Source organism: Lipophrys pholis (genome assembly GCF_963383615.2).
Source record: "Lipophrys pholis genome assembly, chromosome: 7".
Classification (NCBI taxonomy): Eukaryota; Metazoa; Chordata; class Actinopteri; order Blenniiformes; family Blenniidae; genus Lipophrys; species Lipophrys pholis.
In genome coordinates, this window is record NC_137638.1 from 6,485,405 (window position 1) to 6,499,687 (window position 14,283).

The window sequence follows — 14,283 nt, forward strand, 5'->3', positions numbered from 1 at the left end:
TCCTTCACGAAATAGTCAGAGTCATTTTCAATCCCGATGGATGAAAAAATTTCGGAAGAGGTGAGGCTGAGGGAGATTTCCTTTCTCTTGTCAGGTCTATTGCCTAATGTCTTTGTACAGATTTGTAGAGACCATCAGTTAACTGGGCTTGAAGCTCAGCATCTGGCTGAAAATCTCTTTTGAAGGCCTTCAAATAAAGGTGAAAAGATTTTAATCCAAAATCCAGTTAGTGAGGGACAAAACCAGAAGGCGTGTGACATTGGCCCTCTGCATCTGTCACACGGTAGTGAACCTGGAGGGTAAAACTCATGAAGTCTTAGCTTAGAGGTGGAGACTTTCTGCAGAAACAGAGGTGGAGACCTTTTTCAATGTATGATTTGCATTACTGAGTCTGGTTCTACAGGTTTCTTCCTGTTACAGTCAGTTATTTCTTTCCACTCTATGTTTGCTCATTAATGCTGAATCTGTGTCGATAGCAATTATTCAAACTATGGAAATCCCCAGTCTGTCTTCCCTTTTACACTATATGGTTGATTTGTGCCCAATGCGATGTTGAAAGATTAGAAAGTGTCTGATGTAGTGAAAGGTTCTGACCTCAGACGGGACTGTAAACGAGGTCAAAAGATTAAGGCTCCCCTCAGGAGACGGGAGGGACCGTTCACAGCAGGACAAAGACCCAGACAACAGGGAACATGAAGGATGCACACAAAAATAACAAAATACAACTCATCTTCCAATGAGACAGTAAAAGAAGGAGGAGGTGAAAGAAAAACCAGGAGAGAGCGCAGCAGACAGAGTCACTGTAATGGGAAGAGACGAGCATGTGAGGCCTGCTGACCTCAAATGAAGAGGGATCAACTGCTTAACCTCTTAAACCACTAGGCAACATGCCCGCCCACCAGCCTGCCACACACACACACACACACACACACACACACACACACACACACACACACACACACACACACACACACACACACACACACACACACACACACACACACACACACACACACACACACACACACAAATTTCTTGCAGCAATGAAGCCAGGTTTGATTTCCAAGAAAGAAGCCAACTTCAGATAAGGGAGGATTTATGATCGATGATAGTCAAAGTTAAAGTACTTAAGAGACCGTACAGTAAAACAGACCCTTCCAACAAATGTCAATAAATGAAACGAGGTTAAGCAGCAAGGGCAGTATGACTAGACATTATGCAACTTTACGAGGTCTGACTCCGTTTGTCCGGGACACTTGTCTAGTGGTGGCGAGTCCAAATCCCTGGACAGTAATTTTATTATCTGATTGTCTGTGGGAAAAGTCCAGCGCAAGGTTCAAAGGCTTTCACGTTTTGTCAGATATCATTTGGTGTGTTTTGGCCATAGCATCAAATAAGTCTGTTAATACAGATATTTGCTAATTATAACAAATTCCGCGGTTTCAACACTTGGACAGTTTTCTTTTTATTATATATAGTTGTGAAAATTGCGGCGGGTTTCCGAAGATGATGTCACTTAGCGAAACGAAAACACACAATTTCATGGCCAGAAATTCCGGGTCGTTTGTAAACATGTGGTGTGGTTTGGAACTGCAGTTTTGGAAATGAGTGGAAATGTTCGTGTTTTCATGTATTGGTTTATTCTCTGTGCAGAAGTGATAGCTTTTATGGGAAGTATAGTTGAAAGATTTTTTTTCTGGAAACTTTAATAGACTGCAGCAGTTTGAAAAAGGTTTTGTAGGATGATCAACCACAAGAAAGTACTCATGTCTGCAAATTAAAACTATATTACACACTCTACCCACGCTTCTTAATCCAGAACAGACTGATAACCAAAGACACTGATGCTAAATGACCAGAGAGCACCCACTGAATGAAAGGACATCGAGAGCTCTTTCAAAGACACGGAACAGATATTCTGACAAATGTTTAATACAGTAAAAGAAGGAACACAGATACTAATAGCTTTAAATAAGAGCTACTCCTTCATGATGAATCCACTGCAGCAACAGATCCTAACCTCAAACCACCTATTTTTTTTTCTCCTGCAGATGTAATCTGATTGGTTCGCTCCATCCAGGTCTGAGTCAAAGAGTCAGGCCGCACATCTGGCAGGGTCCCAGTGCCAAGTCCCTCCTAAGCTGTGAGCAGGTCACCTCTCCGCGGTTCCCGGGCCCCACCACACACGTGGATGGAGTTTTGTTTGCGAAGCGCTTCATATTTGTAATGAATCACAGCATGTGACACCCTGGAAAAATGTCACTTCACCATACGGAGCTATGCCCGTTGATCATGTTTTTCTTTTTGCATCTTGTCAGAAATTGTACCAGTTGACCACCGGACACTCAATAGAGCACATCAATCCTGAGCAACACTTTAAAAGCTGAACTATGTCACAGTTCATAACTTAACTATCTCTGAAATTTGCATTTGACGGCTCAGTGGTCAAAAGGTTGTGTCCTTCAGGTTTTATAGTTGAGCGTCACTGTAATAAAAATCCAATGTTATCGTCTGTCAATACAAATGTCTGCGTACTCGCCGTTGTTCATGCTTATAGCGTTGTCTGCACGCATCTGTGTGTGTTTTTTTTTTTTTTACAAAAACAAACAACAGCACCCACTAGTGGCCCCATATGAAAACTACAGTTTTCCTGTCATTTCCAATTAAACGCACGTCGTGTTCAAAATGTTGTGTAAACGAGGGGTCTTAGTGCAACGGCCACAACAAAGTCCAAGTTCTGAATTTCCGTGTGACAGCGAATGCAGCATGAGCCAACAAGCTACATGAATGAATGAAAACAAGGTCTGGTTTATAAAAACTGCTTATCCAGCCGGCCAGTGGCTTTCACAAAACGTCCTACAGTCCAGGCAATGAGCCAATCACCTGCCTCGGTCACTTTAATTCTGATAGCCCACTGCCTGACTCCTCTCCTGAGACACAAAGCACTACATCCTCATGTTAACCCCGATGGATCGCCACTGGCCGCTGATTTGTAGAACCAAACGTGGCTCCAGATGATGTGATGTATCTCAGTTTTACCTCAGGTTTAATACTCAACTATCACGCCGCTTCTCAAATCTCCAGGTTGTCCTGATCCAAGAATTTCTCGTGTGTGGAGCCTCGTCCTTCATGACCTTTAATTTCCATTCATTCTATCAATAAAAAAAAAAAAGTTGCCGCTAATGTCTTCATACTAGTGGTATTTTATCAATTTATCTAACTACGCATTTTTAAAACATCTCTGATTCCTGGCTTAGAATATATATTCATTTACCTTGTTGGTTCGATCAGGCTGATTTTTATTAAAAGAGAAAATAACACACCAATTGCCTTTTCACTGATTAATGCCCTTTATGCCCGTCCCTCCCCTCAATTAATGTTTAAGGACCCTATTTTAAACCTCCGAAAAGGGAGCTCGGGGAAAAACACCGGGTGAGAGGCCCGGAGCAGGAGAAGGTTGTGAGGTAGAAATGCATCTTACTCTTTCCAGATGTTTTTTTACAACATTTATTTTTCCTTTTCTTCCATTCTCTCAGCGCTTCCTTCAACTTAAAAAGAACAAAGTGGGACAATCTGCTCAGCATCTCAGCAGATCTGTGGATGTCTGTTAAAGAAGAAAAAATATTCACTCTGCAGAACTTTATTACTTTATTCTAATGCAGTAACAACTATGTGCTGATTAAATGAAAAGGTCAAATTCAAAAGCCTCTCTCTCACCAACATGCAAAAGCAGTGAGCTTAAAGGTAACAGTGTTTTGGGACATGATTTCCGAAAAGCTGCAAGAACTACTGGGTTAAAAGATTCCAATGTGCTGCAATGTACTGTATATGTGCTATTTCACGGAAGAGTATGTCATGGGAAATGACAGATACTTGATTACAGTACTACCAGTCTAGCAGTGGCATTTAAAAAAGCTATTACAAAAATAAGATGCGGCCTTAATGGCTCCATCATGAGATTTCAGAAGGCCTATGAATCATTAATAGACTATGTGAACAGTTTACCTGGTTTGGACCTATATTATCGGGATTCATGTTTACATTAGCTATAAAATACTGTTTTGTTTTGTTTTTGCTTTGTTTTGTTTTGCGTTAATGTATTCACGTAGTTTGCTTGTTCTGGTTTATTTTAATTCAATCTAATCTGATTCATTTACTTATCATGTGTTTGAGTCTAGAAACTCTTATATTGAAGTGTGATTTCAATCTGATTTCACTCAAAATGTGATGCAGAGGGGGATTTTGTTAGTAAAGGAAACATTTTGGGATTCTAATAATGTGTAATAAGTTTAAATCAAGCACGCTGCATGTCATGTTCCAGGTTTGTTGTTCCAGTTCAAATATTTAGCAAATACAGGTATGCACGTTAAACCATATATTCAATATAAGACCCTGCTCCAGTGTATTTCAGCAGCACTCGCTCCACATCGTTGCACCACCACATGAGCACAAACAGTCTTATGTAATCATGTGGTTCCACAGTCAATCTCTCCAATCTAATCCCTAATCATGTCTGAGGGGGAGGGAGGATCAGGCTGCTGCATGAATCTCTGTCTCATGTACAATAAACAATCCTGATGTGCATGTGTGTCCGATACGAACCAGCAAGGTGAGCAGCAGAGATTTACATGTAAGAGTTTTTCAAAAAATCCCCTCAGACTTACATTATTTTTGATAATTATCACCTCAACTCAGAAACACTGGACTCATTCACCCACTTCAAATCTCAACTAAAAAGGTTTTTTCAAAGCTGCATTTTCTCTCTGATGCCAATTGTTCTGTGTTGTTTTTACTGTTTTTTTAATTGTTGTAAAAGTCTGATTGGACGACACCTTCAGAAAATGTTTTGTTTTTTTTGTTTAGTTTTGTTTTGATCCCACCAGTGAACGAGAACAAAGGCTTGTTCGGTGCTCGGAGTCACTGGAAATGGTTATTTCTGAAAATTGCTCCCAAGGTGGAACTTTCTGAAAACTCTCCGACTTTGGGGAAAACACTACTTTTCTGAAACGCTGCTACTGCGCATGCGCACCACAGCTGAAGTAAATAGCCTTTATGCACATACATGAGCAGATTGACAATAACAACAATGTTTGCCTCCAGAGTGTCATGACTCCCAGTCCACATCCTCCAGGGACTTGGTGCTTTTATAGTTGACAGTCAACAAAAGTTGTGCACACTACCAGAAAACACGACCATCACGCTGATTTTTCTCCAATAGTCCTAAACTCTGCCGTCTTATGAATTTTGCGATGTCACTTTTGGGTTACTTATATGTAACTCAAGTCGAATGCCAAGCGTTTTATTTTGTTTCTCCTTCATTTCCATGCTCAGATTCATCTTTGACAGGAAATTATGGGAGACAGTGTCAGCTTGGTGTGATAGCCTCATCAAAAACAATTTGATGTTTTGAAGTTCAGTAACTTACCCAAGAAAGATTCAGTATGAAGACAATTGTCTCACGAGGGCTGTTCAAAGAATAATGATAGAAAATGCAGTTTCTCTTGTCTGCAGAGTTCAAATCGATCTAAACTTCAGAAATCCTTAAGAATTTGCACATCCTTGTGCACTGATACCAGGTCAGTTGAGCTTTGAGTTACATTGGATGTTAAAATCTCAAGAAACTTCATCAAGACTCTCCAAAGACAGTCAAATGACGACGTAAAGAATACAAAAGAGTGGCTACATCCATAAAGAAATAAAGGAGTATTTCGTTTTTTTAGGATAAGTATAAAATAAAAAAGTAACTAAACTCTGCAGATGAAGCACCACAGTAAACAACAAAAGCCGTGAAATACTTCAGCCAGCTGAACCAAAGGTCAGATTTCTGCTTCGACTTGTCAAAGCAAGGAAAGAAAAGAATAAAAGAACGACTGCACAGAGTAAAATCACCTTCAAGAATCCAATAAAAAAGAAACGCTATTTCACTGACCCACTGGAAAGTACAATCATGAAGTCAGAGCAGAAGGAGAAGCACCGGAGCTTTCAGTGCACTTCATCGTCACACAGGCAGCAGATTGGTTCAAAGATCACACAAACTAGAGCGGCAGGTCTGACTGTCCTGGAAACGTTCACTCCATTCGGATTAAGGCTTCTGGCTTTAACCAGTGAAGGAAGAAGCTCAACAAACGTACAGAAACAAGGCATGACAAGTAAACCCACTGGCTCTGTGCATAGAACTAGTTCTCCATGCACTCTGCATGTCAACAGATGGAGCCGCCATGCAGATGTGAGTGTCTGACAGTGTTGCCAAGTTTGCTTATTGTCAGCCACTTTTTGCTTTCTTTTTCTGTAAAGTCGCGAAGTGTAACTGCGTGTCACAAAGTGTGTGTAAAGAGCCTGTTTCTTTCTGGTCTTGGAAGAGAGGGAAACAAACTGGGCGAATAAAAACGCGTGACTGTCACTAAAAACCTTTTTTAAAATGAACCTTTTGGCTGTTTGTTTATACAGAAACTGAGTTGCCAGTCGTTGGAAATTACATTTTTGAAAAGAAGTGCTACACTTAATGTGCTTCCATCTCGGAGCAGTGAAACAAAAGCTTCCTGGAGCCTGTCACTGGGCAGAGTCACTAGTTATTCTGTACATGTGAGAGTAGATCGACCACAAAAGTGAGTCTCAGGCCTCGTTTTCAAGTGGAAACAGAAAACTTTCATTGCGTATCGGGAGTCTCTTTACATGACTGCGGTGCTCGGAGTGACTGAAAATGCTCCGACTTCATCTCCATGGAAAAAGGGGTTCTGCCATCACAGTGGACATTGTTTTCAAAACTAAACTTGTCAGGTCATTGGTACTCCGCAGCTCGTGGAGTAACTTGCCATCATTCTCGATCAGACACGAGGAACTCGTGGCGGCCGACATTTGACTCTCATGCCACTACTTTCGAGTCAATTCCCAGAAATGAAATTACTGGTTACATAAGTAATGTCAGGATGGTCATTCAAAGTATATTTGAACCAGGTATCAACTGAAATTCCTGCAGCGCTCAGTTTATTTAAAAGGACAAAATATCAAATGCATGTGTGTTGATTACAATCAGAAACAATCAAATCAGTGAAATATTACTGATAATAATGTTAGTAAATGTCACAATAGGGCATGTCACTTCTCAGACTGATCTGGTTTGTACCATTTTGCACCAGTTTTAAAATATGGATCTTTTGAACATCCTTGAAGTCTATATCCTTCTTTTGGAGGATTAAAATAAAAAAAATAAAAAAGTGATTCCAAGTTGTCTTTTCAGAGATGAAATTTAACCAAACAATATTAATTCAATCATATGATTTCAAAGCTAAAAAATTAGGAGACGAGTTGAGGAACAATTGAGTTTTCAAACGTGACTAAAAACCAACTATTTTGCTATCTGAGTGATCTCAGCAGTTTTAATGTTATTTTATGCCGCCGACTCTCACTGAAAACCGTCTGATCCTCAGTAGTATATTTGGCGCTCCTGCTCCAAACCCAAATGGGATTTTTTCCTCCAGAAAAAACCCCCAGAAAAATTCTTACATAGAAAAACCTAGTAGCACTTTGTAAAGCTGTTTAAGCAGCTGTTGTATATGTCCGTCAACAGGTGTTCATGTCAAGACCTGCCTTCAAATAAAATCCCAATGTCGACTTAAAATTCCCAGTAAATCCAGTCCAATCACACCGTGCTGAACAATTCATTCCATTGCTCACTGACTCATCCACTTATCTGAGGCTGGCATGTAATTTCACCTCCCATCCATCCTACAAACTCCCATTTAGTGGCCGACCTGCGGTCCCACAGGCGGCCGGCGCTCTCTTGCAATTTCAGCAAGTCCTATTAGAGGTGGCTAACACGCCGGCTCGCCTCGGACACCTGGCCTGTATTCATCGGGGGACACACACACACACACACACACACACACACACACACACACACACACACACACACACACACACACACACACACACACACACACACACACACACACACACACATATACACACTTCAATTTCTCCCTGCATTTTGTCCTAATGAGTCCCAGGAGACCGAGACGTCGGTGCTGACCGTACTGTCTCTGCCGTTATCGATGACAAAAGTGAAGCAAAAAACCTGGAAAACGAGACAAAACTCGACACCGAAGCTCATTACGATCCAACTGAACAAACCAGATCGGGAGGGACGGGGAGGGTATATCCAAAATCCAGGCTGACCTGTCTGATTTCATACAGAAGTGATCAATCAGAAGTCTGCTTTCCTCACCTGTGATTCTCACCTGTGGGTCGGGCCCCACAAGTTGGAGCCTGTTGTTTTTGAAAAAGGCTTATTTAATGTGATGATAAAAATCAATGTGATACTGTCGATTCATAAACGGGGCCTTAAAATAGAAATTATGAAACTTAGGAAATACAAGTATTCAGTCTCTCTTCATCATTAGATACTTTTTTTTTTTTTAGCTTTTACTACAAACCCAAACACTATTTTTAAATGTGGAATAATCCGTCAGTCTCAGTGGAATTCTTCCCTCTTCAAATGGGGTACAACAGAATTTACTTGATTATTTACATTTTTTGTTGTCATCGTTATGATGGCATTGTTGTGCATATCAAACTATATAGTTTTATTGTGTTTTTTCCTTTTGTGTACTTGTGATTAATAATATTTATTTATTTTATTTTATTTATTAAAGAAGATTGACCATGTTTTTACCGGAGGAATAAAGTCAAAATAATTATTAACAGCATTTTGTAGACCTGGTATAAACTTTAATATTTGATTCAGTTCAGGGCTTCAGGATATCTAATAATTTGTAGAGTATTTCCATCCAAATCCGACTTGCAAGATGACGTTGACATGTTTGTTGAGGTTTGGTCTTGTTCTCTTCCTCTTCTTGGCCCAGTTTTCCACCAGCAGCTTCAGAAATGGAGCAGTTTGTTGACTTCATTGTTTTGGATCTTTTCTTTTTTTTATTGATCTTTTGCGACTTCTTACCAACAGCTTCGAGGTAATAAAGTGAAATACGATAAGTTGCCAACGCAATCTGAGGCAGTATTGCTCCCCGAACACACACAAACAATTGATCCCAGTTCAGTCTTTTGCAAGGTGTATATTGCAGTATATTTTAAATATATGGTGCGGCTGTGTACTCAGGAGGTGATGAAGCTGAAAGTACTCACAACATGAAGTCCTGCTCCCAGCACGGCTGATCCCCTCGGACCGTGACGGTCGTACTCTTCACATTCTGCACCTTCAGAGTCACATAGGCGTTGAATTTATCTGAAAGAGACGAATCAGAGGTTATACATCTGTGTTTAACCTGGTCGCAGAGTCACCCATAGAATACCTTCAATCTTACTACTGCCAACGTGTTGAAATCAGTAAAATGTCACTCAAGATCAAAGAAAATCTGGGAAATGAAATTTTTTTTTTTGCAATTTGCAATTCCTGCAAACCTGTGGTCATAATATGGGCGGGCTTTCCTCTCCAACGAGTAACTGTAATCGATTACCTGTCATCAGGACCTTTGGGGTGCCAGAATTGAACACATGTAGTGTTTTCACGTACATGACGTAAGGACTCCAATGGGATTCAGTAAAGCCACTGCTCTGTTATCAAACTCACGACGACGCGCATAATCAGCCTCAGATGAGGAGGTCCGAGCCCCCCGATCACTAAATCCTTGCTTGATTACCCGCCTCGAATAGGCCACTCTTCAGCCGGGCCGAGAGCCCGACGCACACACAACTCTGTGTGTGTGTGTGTGTGTGTGTGTGTGTGTGTGTGTGTGTGTGTGTGTGTGTGTGTGTGTGTGTGTGTGTGTGTGTGTGTTGCTCCGTCTCTACGCATATTTATACGGCGCTGTTCAGGCACAGTGAAATCAAATGGGCTCTGCTCCTTACAGACTCTTTTGTTTTGAAGAGGGCCGCTGGAAGCGGGGGCAGCGGCGCCGGTTATGAGGGTGAAGATGAGGTGAGGGACGTGAGCGGCCCGCTGCATACATGAATACATTACAGCCAGCGTGGGGTCAAACGTCCAGGTCTCATCTGAATGTGGTGCCAAGCTGGTGGAGTCATTCCTTCAGCTTTGTGCTTCAGTGTTTCATCTCATGAGAAATTTACCTTCAAATCAACAACATTGGCAATCAACCCAGGAACTCTTATTGTACTCTTTGATTTTACAATATAATCTTAAATCTAGACTTAGAAGTAAAAAAGTAAAATGTACTTGCTGCATGGACCATTAATTTCCCTAGTTTTAAGTAATTGTATTTTCAAAATTCAGTGTTGATATCTTATATTTGGGCTGCTCTTTTCTGCAGTGTAGTTGGTGCCAACTACAACTTCTTTTGTAAAGAAACCAAACACGCGTTATAAACACAAACAATGGGAGTATACAGACGTTTGTACAGACAGACAACCCAGTTGGATTGTTATTACGGCGGCTCTCAACTATAAAACTACCAAGTACCAGGAGAATATGGACTGAGAGTCATGACACTCTGGAGGAAAACATTGTTGTTATTGTCCATCTATTCATGCACGTGCACAACAACTACTACGGCCGTGGTGAACATGTTGGGAGCCATTTTCTAAAAGTGGCTCCCAACACTTTATTCTTGTAAACGGACACTCAAAGCGTAAATGTGGCCTTAAAAGACCATCTTCAACCGTGTACATGTTGACAAACAGATTTTACACCTAAACTTTACAGATTGTCGCCCAACCTTCCGTCTTTGTTTTACTCAGAACTACGTCCGGTGACTAAAGCTGAAAGGTGAACGTACATGCTCCGTCTTTCTACCAGTGAGAGACCAGGGTTCGAGGGTTTAATCACAACTAATCCATCATTCACTTACGGAGGTTGACAAGTGTGTGATTAAGGTGACAGTGGGGAATGGCTGCTGCAGACATTCCCATTTGCAGGCAGGCAACACCAGGAAGAGTAATAACGCAAAAAAAAACAACTGACAGGAAAAATGTCCAGATAATTCTGGGTTCGCTTCCATTTCCCTCATTGGGAATAAAGGTGAATGACACCATTTCTACATGCTTGGCTGCTCGCGCAAACAAACGTAAACACACCTTCCTCTGAGCAGCAGCGACCAGCTGTGCTTTCCCAGCATGCAGCGGGATCCTCTCAGGGAGCAGCCAGCGTCATTTATAATTAAGTGCTGATGACTTATGAAAATAAATAAGTTATATTCAATTACACACGGACGTGTGTGGCACGGCCGGCCGGGATGACATTTACTAGGCTGTCTACAGGAATGAATGCTCTATTACCGGGTGTCAAGGGAGGTGGAGAGGACTGAGAGTGAGGTGGGGAGGCGAGGCGAGGAGGGGGAGCGGTGCACAGCTTCTGGTCAATTAACGGAGCTGAAGGAAAGAGAAAACACACTAAATTGCTTTTTATCTCACAAGTGCAAGCAGGATGTTTTCTTATTTTTTGTAATCGGCTGCATTTTATTGTCACAGTCTGCTTTAGGCCTGTGTTTTCTGGGGAAGGTTTATTGCACGAGAGAAAGATGACCAGTCACATGATGATCAGCATGAGCTGAAGCCGGCAAAACAAATGCAAAAGGCACAAAGCAAACGCAAAAACAACAACATGAGTGGAAAGGCTGACAATTCTAATGCAGAATTGGCAACAGGGATGCAAAATCTACAATACGAATGTTATAGTTGCAAAAAAAATACATTATCAAGTGACCCAAACCCAAATGCTGAACTTTCTCTTTACTTTCAGTTGAAACATTTTGCATTTGTGATGCGGCTTGATGCGACTCTTCTTAGATCACCAAAATATGACCTTTATTCTGAAGCCTTGTTTACATAACGTTTCAAGTGAAAACTCATCATTTCTGCATGTTCATTGAGAAAAGTTTTATGTTTATACGGCAACGTTTTAAACGCAATGTCCTTTACCACGGAAATCCTGAAAATGATGGAGTTAAACATTTTAAGTCCTGATTTAAGAGAAGAGAGTGAGTCAGCAACGATAAAACCAACAGGTTCCAGGAGAACATGGACTGGGAGGCTTGACACTCTCTCCATCTACTGAGCATGTGCAGAGAACTATCTATGTCAGCCTTCCTGCGCAGGATTAGGAGCAGCGTTTCCAAAAAGTTGAGTTTTCCTCCATCTACACAGAATTGGAGCATGCAAATAGTCATCAAGCAATTCAATGTGATGTGAAAAGTCTGCTTTCCAGCAGAGGAACTTCATTTTAAATGGTAGGTAGTGTGGAACTGGCAGAAGACGGAGCGAGAAATAGCACTGATATGTGACATGATCTAACAAGTCCAACTTTCAAATCTTACTCAACTCTTTCAAATACTTCAAACTTACCAGGGAAATTTGAAGTATGTATGCTCAACATTTCTCAATTTGAGTGTTACCCAGTCAGTAAATAAAAGCGTGAGTCTCTGAAGCAACACCATCACTCACATCCATGTTTTGTACCTCACAAATGGCCAGAATGTCTTTCTTCCGCTCTGAAAATCAGCCTGGCATTTCCGAAGCCAAAGGCAACCAATGACAAATCATTTCTGTGCGTCTGTAGTCCGTCTCTGTCTGCCAGAGACACTGAGGGATTTGCCTCCATCGTCTCCTTTATGCCACGATGACACGTTGTCATTTGAGGCTAGCAGGTGGTGCTTTGTCTGTGATGATCTATTGATTTCCTGCCCTCCTCCTCCAGCTTGATTTCTCATTCTCCCACTCATCGCTGCTGTTCTGCCCTCAGATCCGCCTGCAGCGAGGACGGACGGACAAGCAGCTGCAGCCAGCCGAGACACAAATTTTAAAAAAAGTCAATGGGAAGGGGGGCGTCCCACTTGTGACCGACCAGCTGATACTTCGAAATGTCTCTTTTTTTTTCAGCTGCTATTTTCTACGGTGGCGTCGTGAAGTGTCTTCTTGAGGCGTTAGACCACCAACACGACTGACAGAGAAGTCCAAAGTCAAAACACAATTCTCATAATTTTTCAACGCAGCCCAAATATTTGAAGACCGTTTCTAACTCGTGGATAAGACTGTTCTTCCATTAATGTTTTGTAAAAGGATAAACTAGATCAGGTCAGAACTAAAAAAATTTACATTTTCAAGTAAAAGCGGAACATTTTTGTTGAGTTTTGGGGATACATGTTCATGACCACGGTGCCCGGAGACAACATTTTCAAAAACGGCTCCAAAGGTGGAACTTTTGAAAAAGGTTCCGATTTCGTCAAAACGGAGGAAAATGCAACTTTTAGAAAATGCTCAGACTCCATCTCTGCTGAAACAGAAAAACGCATGTTTTGAAAATGCTCCCACTCTGTCTCCGTGGAAACGGATGAAAATTCTACTTTTTGAAAATGTTCAGACTCCATCTCCATGTAATCGGGAGACAAGGCCACTTCCTGAAATGCGGTTACTGCACATACGTACCACGTGCGTAGTAAATACTTTTTGTGCACATGCCCAAGTAGATAGACAGTAACAACAGTGTTTTCCTCCTGAGCGTCACGACTCCCAGGTCATATTCTCCTGGGACTCAGTAGTTTTGTAGATTAAAATCACCTAAAATAACAATCTAACGTCATCATCTCAATATTGTTTAAAACGTATTGGTCTCTTAGTTACGTCAGGATTATTGAGGAGCTCCTCCTCCAGTGAAGAGAAGTTTAGTGAAACAGTAACAGAGCTCTTCAATAGAAAGAACAATGGATAAACTCATGGTAAAGTTGACGAAAAACAGAAAAGAACAGCTCTTCGACACTCCAACAGTTCTCGTGTACGACAAAAGCAACTCGTATCAAGCAACATCAAGCTTCTTCATGCCACATATAGTGGAGACATTAGATCTATTTATAATAAGAAACTGAGAAATTGACCACATTCATAATGTTACCTCATAGAAATCTGTCACTAGATTGGAGCTTTAGAAGCGGAATGTATGGGACTATTCTTACCATAAGCAAGTTTAACCATAAATCTGATCAAAGTGATTTGATGCTTTGAATGAACAACGTTAACAAACATTAGTTGGGAATCAGTTGCCCTATAGTAGAGTTTCTTTGGTTAGTAAACATGTGTCACCATGATGCTTTTTACTGTCGGAGAGCCTGTACTTCGTCTCTGTTAAGCACCTTATGTAACACGTTGCTTCACTCAAAGGACGTCCAGTTGGAAATATTACACAATCATTCCTCATACTGTAATAATCAAATAAGTAAAAGGTCATGATCTGGGTTAAAAATCCAGGGTATATGATAAAAAAAAAGCAGGAATGTTGAGCGTGGTGGTATATTATGTAAGACCACTGAGACCACTTCAAAAAAA

General features: G+C 41.1%; 1 protein-coding gene across 1 annotated transcript in view; it reads right to left on the reverse strand.

The window, feature by feature from the left end:
- Positions 1-14,283, reverse strand: part of unc13ba (unc-13 homolog Ba (C. elegans)) — a 181,484-nt gene that overhangs the window by 151,852 nt on the left and 15,349 nt on the right. The window contains exon 3 of the mRNA XM_080466529.1: positions 9,139-9,238. Coding sequence (XP_080322655.1) covers positions 9,139-9,238 — 100 coding nt within the window. The remainder of the gene's footprint in view (positions 1-9,138; positions 9,239-14,283) is intronic.